Source organism: Crassostrea angulata, chromosome 8 (genome assembly GCF_025612915.1).
Source record: "Crassostrea angulata isolate pt1a10 chromosome 8, ASM2561291v2, whole genome shotgun sequence".
NCBI lineage: Eukaryota > Metazoa > Mollusca > Bivalvia > Ostreida > Ostreidae > Magallana > Magallana angulata.
Window position 1 is genome coordinate 22,571,702 of NC_069118.1, and position 9,373 is coordinate 22,581,074.

A 9,373-nucleotide genomic window follows, 5' to 3' on the forward strand; every position below is an offset into this window, starting at 1 on the left:
ACAATCTTTTTGCAATTAAACTAATTATTAAAAAGGCCCATTGACCACATTGTTCACCTGTCAGCAGTTCTAATAATTTACATAAAATTATTAAAATGAACTCTTCTAAATTATTTTCTTAAATCTGTTATTGATACATTGTTTAGAGTTCAATCGATCTTGATAAACAGAAATTGAGAGAGCTTTAAAAAGGTATTGCCTTCAATATGCCCTTCATAATGATTATCAAACTTTGTACATGTAACTTGTTGTATCACAAACCCCCATTATACCATCGTCCATGTTTCTATCATATAACCTATATTAATTTTTTTCAACCAGAGTCTACACTGCTCTGTTTTTTGCCAATTTGAAAGAAAATATAAACAACATGTTGAATTGAAAAGAGCATTTTATTACAAATGCCAATGTAAATGTAGCGTCCGCTATCAAACTGTACGTTACACATGTCACAATGAAAAATAAAACAACCAAAAAGAGACAGTATCATGAATATAAAAATTGTACATACACAATAAAAAACGACTAAGGAATGGCAAAAAAGATGGGACTACTATACATATATGAAACCCCAGTACAACTGTATTTCTTTATTCAAAAGAAATACACAATCTTTATGGTCAACAATTTAATTTTTAGTACAAACATTGACAAAGAAAATAATTTATTATACAACATAATCAAACATAGAAGTGAACTTACTAAAGTGATAATTATATTAGAAATGCATTATTGCCCCCTGCATTTATTATACACTGGACAGTTGCCATACTGGACTGTGACATCATCAATAGCGACTTTTCCTTGCTCGGTGCTTGCTTGGATCAAAATCTGAGGTGCATAATAAAATTACTTTTATTAGCATTAAAGATAATTCAGATTTTTTTTACAATGAGGTTTTCTTGAATATGCATTGTAATACTTCTATTTTCAAAAATCTTGCGTTGTACGTTCAAAACAGTGTGATATGTATTTAAAATATTTTAATGTTACAGTACAAAATGTTTGTTTAATATCTTCAATTTCTCGTGATGTATACTTCTTAAATCTTGTGATTTACGTTAAATATCTTGTGACGTATTTTAAATCAAAATCAAAATGCAAGTTTGGCCCCCGCTTCAGGCCGTAGCGCGGTGAGTGTGCATATGCATTACAGCTGGCTGCCCGCTGTTCATCCACTGCGCAGGCTGCTGGTCCGATCTCAACGCGGATAATGTTCTTGTACCCCGGGCGCAGTGTTTTATCATTTCCTCGGAAGGGTCTGCCAGTGAGACCCTGCTTCCAGCGAGTGCGAATTACTGTAGGCGGATTGCGATCCTTCCACTGCGCAGGGTATGCGTGTCCGCGTCATGATTGGCAAAATCTGTTACACCGAGAGCGGGGTTTATCCTTAAAATTCGTTGGACGGGTCTTAGTTCACCTTTACAATGAGCGCGGGGTCTCTCATTTTGCAGGACGAATCTGCTTGGGCTGCTATGGAGGATAACATGTTAACATGTATATTTTCGCTTGAAATTAACAAATTATGTTGATGTAATTAGTCTTAAGTTGAATATTTCCAACTTCAGATCAGAGAACAAGCAGCATTTTAAAGTTGCAAATGTGCATCTGTATGAAGAATTACATTAAATGTGTGCGGAGTCAACTTTAAAGTGTATATATCCGAGTTTTATATATTACACGATCAGAATTACACGCATTCATACTCAGGCTCACACACCAACACGGCAGAAAATTCGGATTTACAGGTTTACAGGTCTGGAATTTTGAACACGATTACCCTCCATAGGCTGCGACCGAAGTTTTTACTCAAGTGCAGGACGCAGCAATTCGAATGAAAGGTCGGCGTAGTCTGCTGCCCTATGGTTAATGCTGAAAACCCGAGCGCGATATAGAGTACTGTGAAATCATATGAATTCATGGAGGCTCAATCTTCATGGTATTCGTAGGTTGCCCTCCCCCACGAATTTAAATCCTCAAAGAAAAAATTTAGAAAGTTGTTTTAGTTATGAAACTAAAAAACCGACGCATCCACGAAATTACATCCCAACAAATAAACAAAATACCCACAATCTACGAAAATTGGCCCTCACGAATTTGAATGATTTCACAGTATACACCATAAAATTATAGAATATACATATCAAAATATATAAATTATACATCACATGGTAATGAGCATACATCACGAGATTAATATTATCGGACATGCAACAAAAAAAAATCATACCCGCCAGGCAGTTGTAGCCTTCGTGTTAAACATTGCCTCCGACCACGATGTCTCTTCGCTGCCGACGATTTCTTTGATCGTGGTAGTTTGACCACTGGTTGAATCTTTCTGGGAAATGGTCAGGGTAGTAGTGTTGTGTTCCATGTAGTAGTACAGGGACACACACACGGGGCCCGGGGATATCTCACGGACACTGACCAGGGAAGCTGTACGGAGTGTGTCCGAACCGTTCAGATACATGTATTTTCCTGTTTGTTGTAAGACACACTATTAATCATATATTTTTCATTAAAACATATTGAGAAGGTATCATATCGTTTCTATAAACTGGCCATCAAACGAAATCAAGATTAAATCATTGTAATGTTATGGTTCTGAACCCTGAATTACGTGATTTGCAAGATGCAAGGATTCATATATTAAAGATAAAAAAATTAATCGAAGTTCATCTCCCGTTTCAGCTTATGAAGTCTCGAGGGAGAATGCTTCAAAAATACAATTTCATTTTAAAAAAAATGCCAGAAAAAGTTCTACTAGAAATGTGTGCAAAATATATGCATAGTAAATTAACTGGGTATTTTTTTGGTTTTCGTGCTCAAATTTTGTTCGCATGTCTGATTCATCCTCAACATTTTATATGGGATTGTATAATAAAAAAGGCGGGTTATTTTTTTCAATTTAACATGTTAAGAATTAGAAACATACTATTTTCATTTAAATTTCAGGGATGGAAGGTAAAACGAATAAGTAAATGTTTGGCAAATTAGAACGAATTTGACCAGATAGTTTTTATGCTATTCGTTCTCAAAGTTTGATTCTATAAACGTATCTTACCAGCCATTTTATATATATATTTGTATAAAACAAAAGGGTGTTTACTTATCGATTTTAATTTTATTTGTAACAGATTAAAAAGAACCAAAATAGAGTTTGTATTTTGATTCTTTGTTAGTCGTTCTGTAATTAAGGACCAAAATAGACCCTAGGATTATCTTTTTATAACTTCGTGTAATATTGGCAGTTAAAGGCCTTGTTGATTATTACTGGATTCCAAGTAATAATCAACTGTATTACACAACCACTATCAATTCACCAATACACAGTCAGTCGAGAGTCACTAAGACACAATCGAAGTCATCACGACACTATCAAGTCACCACGACACAAGTAACAGAAGCAGGGATAAGAACTTTGTTGTCTAACTAACAATTCTGTTGCTATCTGACACAGCTCAAATCCATGTTCTGAATAACTCTAACCAAGGAGTTTCGCCAGATGACCTTTTCAGTCGTTCATCGGCCGAAGACTGACTAAGAGTAATGGGGTGTCTGTATATTTACTATTAATTAAGCAAGTTCTCAGTGATTGGTATAATCCCGAATAATTTCTATGGGGTGTATTGATGATCAATGATTGGTAAAGGAATATGCATTGTTAAACACATGATAAAAAGAATATGCATTGTTAAACACATGATACATGTCAAATCGATGATAAATTTATGACAATAGCCCGTGGAAGGGCGATAAATGAACTTCGTATGTTGAAACATTTTTTTCACATTGCACTATATATATATATATATATATATATATATATATATATATATATATATATATATATATATATATATATATATATATATATATAGTACGTTGTATATATAGTACGTTGTATATAATGTATCTTTTTTTTCCATTTTCTTTCTTAACTAATTTTTAAAAACTTTAAAGCGTATACATTATATCATTTATTCCAAAAGAGTTTTTATATCATGATATCTACCATAGAGGTATCAACAAACAATGTTCATGGTTCACACATGAACATATAAGGTCTAAAAATCTATGTATGTAGCGAAAGTTGTCCGAACCTAGGTATCTGCGTAATGCATATATTTGCATGATGAACTCGCCCTACACTTTCCGCTATGTTGTTAATTAGTCAACAATCGTTCTTGTTACCTTGTTTTGAATATAATCTGGAAAAATTTTCAGATTAAACTAAAATCCTGCATTCAAGCAACGAATTTGGGCAATTTATTTAACAATGATCTAATCTTAATTAATAAGTGTACTTAAAATACGATTCTAGTAAAACCATTCACTCTAGCTTTCGGTAACTATCCAATATCATTTCGTTACAAGTATTATTTTAAAGCTAAATCCCACTGACTTAGATCAACTAAAGCATGTCCCTCTCCTAAGTCTATTTTTTGCTATTTCAGGATTCATATAGTTTATCGTAAAAGTATTTTATATTCAATTTTACAATAATTACTGATCAAGTAAACTTCAATTTCAGTGTACGGACATCATCTTACACGTGATGAAATATGAAATGTGCAAACAATAACTCGTGCGGACATTTCGTAGTTTATCGGCAAAGCGTCTTCATTAATAGGTATAAAAGTGAAAAAGCAAACTATTTTCATACAAACATTTAAATTTTGACAAATTGTTTGCACATTATACTAAACTATCAAAATAATAAAATGGCCAAAAAATGTGTCTGAAAGTGAACTAAAAGTTGTACATGCAGACTGTGATAATGATACTCAATGGGTGTTTTTCTCACCATCCCCGTTAGAGTGGTCCGTCTTTGGGCCTCTGTCAGACACCGGTCCTTTTCTCTCTGTCAACTTGGCACCAGGTGATGTCCAGTCATTGACCAAGCCACACAGAGGAAGATCGAACGTACAATGGACTGGGCGGTACACTTAAAAACCACCAAAATTTAGCATTAGAATTGCTTTCTCCAAGGCTTTCATAAGTATTAATCTGAAACTTATGTTTCATTGCATGGGCTTTAACAAACTAAATGTACTTGTTAAATATTGTATATTTCCTTCCCTTTTTTGGTCTTTTTGAAAGAAGTACAGATAAAAAAAAACTTTCTTGATAATATCTTATTTTTATCTCAAATCTGTAACTACTCACCCTCGAATCTTTGATTGCCAGTATCTGTAAAATACAGCTGGTGTTCACACAAATGCACATATTTTGATATAAGAAAATTAATGAACATTGAAATATAGTTGAAAGTAATATTACCATTCTATTAAAACAAACGAGTTTTCTTACCTGGTGGGCAGTCATAGAGAGCTCTTAGTTTACGAACATCTATTATACTGAGATTGTAATGGTCACCGAAATACACCCCTGGGTATTTAGACGATACTGATGGCTTTCTGATATCCAGTGCGTGTTCGAATGGCCCAACGTGTGTAACAGAGGTATAATCGTACGGCATATGACGGATAGTGTGCCAAAAGTCATAGGATGATATGTTGTAAAGACCATGTCGGTAAGATTCTAAAATGTTGTTGACAAAGAATTGTTACATCGATGATTTGTATCAATTGGTATAAATGTTTTTGAATAAAATTCATATAGAAATGCTACTATTTTAACAATTCAGAAATAAATAGGTTGATCCTACTCTGTAAATTATCCCAGTGTATTGTCAGAAACTTGTCCCTGTCTGGTCGAGTATGTTCGTCTGGTAATCCCAGGATTCTTGCTAAGCTGTATACTAATTTCCTCCGATCAATACAAGCATCGTTGACTGGAACGTTTATATATCGCGTGCTTGAACCTATTCCAGGATTGGCAATGTTTGCGTCACAACTACAAAAGTAACATAAAGTTATCATTGCAACACTGCCTGGTTTGCAGATGAAATAACGAAGATTGATTCCAACGAAATTGTAACTCTGTACTAATACACGATGTACAGTATGTTTATCTCTAATTAACTCATATCTTGATAAATGGAAATTTCAGATTTAATTTGGCTAAACTTATTCCAGGATAAGGAGTAAGAAAATGATTTGCTGTAAACATTTAGCTGACATCATTTTAACAATTGAATTCTAATAATATTGAATCATATTCATATACTTGGAACTTAATACATGTTTGAGATGTTAGGATGGATAAGATTTTATAATCCTTCATGAGCTTACAGTTTACTTCACGGTGTTAAATATATTGAACATCATTTAGAAAATACTTTTTAATGTGGTTTTTATTTAAACAAATATAATGATCACATGTAAGCTGAACTCTTTAAAAAAAATAACTTATAAAATTGAATGCGGCTTTCCATAAATGTACAGGAGAAAATGGAGCATATGATTCAATGGTTGAAATTTTATTACATATGTATTTGTGATACTACCTTCCAGCAAAATTGAAATTGACGTATGGAAATTCTCTTAATCCATCCGTATTTTTAAACTGTATGCATCTCGAGCTGCCAGGGTTCAACAGTTTATTGAAATCTTCAATCGTTTGTAGAATATTTGTTTTTATACAGGAATCTGTGTAATAAATATATCTATTTATCTAACTATCTAACTATCTATCTATCTATAGATAGATAGATAGATAGATAGATAGATAGATAGATGGTTAGATAGATAGATATAAAGTGTTATGTACTTAAATGTTATAGTTAGTCAAAATAATCAAAATATGTAATGTAATAAATCAAGACAATTTTATTCAAATATTGTAACACATTTGCTTGAGGACATGACCCCCCCCCCGATTTAATTGAAAATTCAAAAGAAAAGATAAATGTAAAACAACTTCCTCATTGCATATAAAACTTATCTAATGTAGATTTGTTGGTAAGATATATGAGTTAAAAAAAATATTATAATAAAAAATTGTGTTCTTTAAAATGTATTTCATGTCTTCAGAGAAAAAGTGCCTTCCAATGCAAGAAATTTGGACACTTGTTATTTTATAAGCATTTAAAAGAAAGTACGAAAAAGAACAAGAAGATAGAAGCTCAACAAATGCTACCATTAATATAATTCTTTGTATACTTCTTGTTAAAAATTGTTACTCTGTAAGAGTTATTTGAAATGTTAAGTAACACATCCGATACAATTACTAACAGGATATTTCGACTCCTAAATCATCTAAGCCAAACTTTAGTAAATATATTACATAACACATTTTGTTTCTTTTATCTTTGAGAATACCTACCTAAACGATCATTTATTTTATAGTGTAAAGTTCCCCCAGGAGAGCCATCCGGATTTCTCCATAGTTGTATCGTTTCCTACAAAATTAAAGTGCTCTAAAAACTGACTGTGTATGTATCTAAAAATAACATTTTGTAATAATATTTGAAGCTGTCAATTAAATGCAGTTTTACATTGTCAATATATCGATACTTACGCATGATAACCTATTTACACATCCTAAGAACAAAACAATATACACAAAACAACAAAACGAAATTTGGCCCATGTCTACACCTTCAGACTGCTGTTAAGAGACATGCTACTTCCTGCTAGAGATTAGAATCGTACGGCCTTACGTGCATATTTCAAACACTGAAGCGCATATTTAGATAACAAACTTAAACTTTAGAATAACCTTCTGTTGATAAGATAAACACTCCATAGAGATTTATTTTAAAGGTTGAAGACTACCGTATTTTAATAAAATACTCTGGCTCATGTTACTGTGTATAAGGGAAACAATAACAACATCCCCTTATTACATATATCTCATCGTAGTTTCTCCCAAAATATTTTGCAGCACATTTGGATTTTTGTTTAAAAAATACACATATTTGTGAAAAAAGTAAAATTGAAATGAATGAAAGGGAGAATATCCAAGATAATTTTATTCGCACATAATAATTTTTCACTCGGGACGAAAGCAGATTTCTTACGGAGATTTACAAAGTTGACTTCTTTTTTTCATTTGGAGGTCACTTGAAATACATCGTACAATTTTTTAACATTATCATGCGGTAGAAAATGAATCACTTTTAAGCCGTGTATTGAAACCTGATAAGCTAAATGGTTAATTTCAAAGGAAACATTTTGAAATGTGTTTCATACCTTTTAACGAACATCGCTTAAATAGTTTGAACCATGAGGTATATACAGATATCGAGTAGTTCAGCAAAAAGTGAATCGAGGATACCTTGGGACAGAGTCACTGGAGACATATTGTCCTCTTCAGAATTGACTTAACACATTGACGTCGCCGGACCTCACGGCGCAACGAGAAGTACAAACAGAATGGATTTAACTTGGGAAAAAGCCGATACAAACTGTGAAAATGCTCAATGGTGGAAAAAAATAATAAATCAATTATTCGCAAGTTGGTGTTTAACTGAAATACATTTTGTGGGGGTGGTGGCAATTGTATTTAATTTGAATATCAAACAGTCCGAAAGAGAGTAGAATATCTGTAAATATTTGGTAAAATAATAAGTAACGTCAGCCGACGTTCAGGGTTATCCTTATTTTGAGCTAAGAGATACACGGTTAAAAATGCAAATATTAAGGAACTAATATTGATTCTCAAAAAAATGTGTGTAAATGGGATGTTAACTGGTACAGTGTGGTTTAATTTAGTAAAATGAAATGCACAAGAGACTAAGAGTGATATAAAGGTGGGGTATATCCATAAACTGTGATTATTTTAATCTTAACGTCATGTTTTGAACGTTACCATGCGCCGTGGTGACAAAACATGTTGTTTTTAAAAAGAGGTAAAAAAATGCCGTTTCATCAAATGGACTTAAACTTCATATATCAGTAGAATAAGTGTTGGTGAACAGATTAATCTGTTAGGTTTTTCTTTCATGAAAAATATATGATAGACAGCCACATTTTTCTTCGTATTTTTTATTGACCCTCGTAACAGGTTGTTATGTTTGTTTTTACCGTTGCAAGTCGAGGAATGTTCCCTTTTACCTTTTAAACAATCGTGGTTGTATCAATCAATGTAAGTCTTTATACTAAAATACATGAATGAAAATTCAAGAATTATATCTTGAAATTGACAATACTGATAAATGAAAGAAAAAACATTTTCTAAATGTAAACCTGAATTCAATCACAAAACTAACATTAATGATAAATAAGTTGTCCTACGGATATGTGAACTGGCAAAAAAAAAAACAACCTCAAAACAGGAAAACGCGAAATTTCGTTTGGTTATGAATATTGTACATGTAGTTGTCAATGCGTTGTTTTACTGTTTTACATTCTACAAGAGCTAAACAATGATGTAAATTTCTTAACGTGCATAAAATATCCATTAAATATCCATTGCTTTGCTTGAAATAAACGGCGTAATTGTAAATTTTCTTTTATTTTCCAAA

The 9,373-nt window shown here is 32.5% G+C and overlaps 1 protein-coding gene across 1 annotated transcript; it reads right to left on the reverse strand.

Annotated features, from left to right (window-relative positions):
• Window positions 1–383: 383 nt before the first annotated feature.
• On the reverse strand, window positions 384–7,888 carry LOC128160056 (meprin A subunit alpha-like). The gene is made up of 9 exons (XM_052823317.1): window positions 7,426–7,888; window positions 7,231–7,306; window positions 6,413–6,554; window positions 5,672–5,859; window positions 5,314–5,544; window positions 5,170–5,193; window positions 4,808–4,948; window positions 2,231–2,478; window positions 384–831 (listed from the first exon to the last, which is right to left on the reverse strand). The coding sequence occupies exons 1-9, from the start codon at window positions 7,495–7,497 to the stop codon at window positions 730–732; spliced, it is 1,224 nt and encodes a 407-aa protein (XP_052679277.1). The 5' UTR covers window positions 7,498–7,888; the 3' UTR covers window positions 384–729.
• Between the last annotated feature and the right edge of the window lie 1,485 nt (window positions 7,889–9,373).

What these genes read in the sequence shown, in the direction of transcription:
- LOC128160056 (XM_052823317.1), bottom strand. Translation starts at nt 7,497, where the DNA reads ATGGGCCAAATTTCGTTTTGTTGTTTTGTGTATATTGTTTTGTTCTTA. An exon ending in TAAAATAAATGATCGTTTAG is followed by an intron (nt 6,555 to 7,230) that starts GTAGGTATTCTC and finishes TTTATTACACAG; the next exon opens with ATTCCTGTATAAAAACAAAT. An exon ending in ACACTGGGATAATTTACAGA is followed by an intron (nt 5,545 to 5,671) that starts GTAGGATCAACC and finishes ACAACATTTTAG; the next exon opens with AATCTTACCGACATGGTCTT.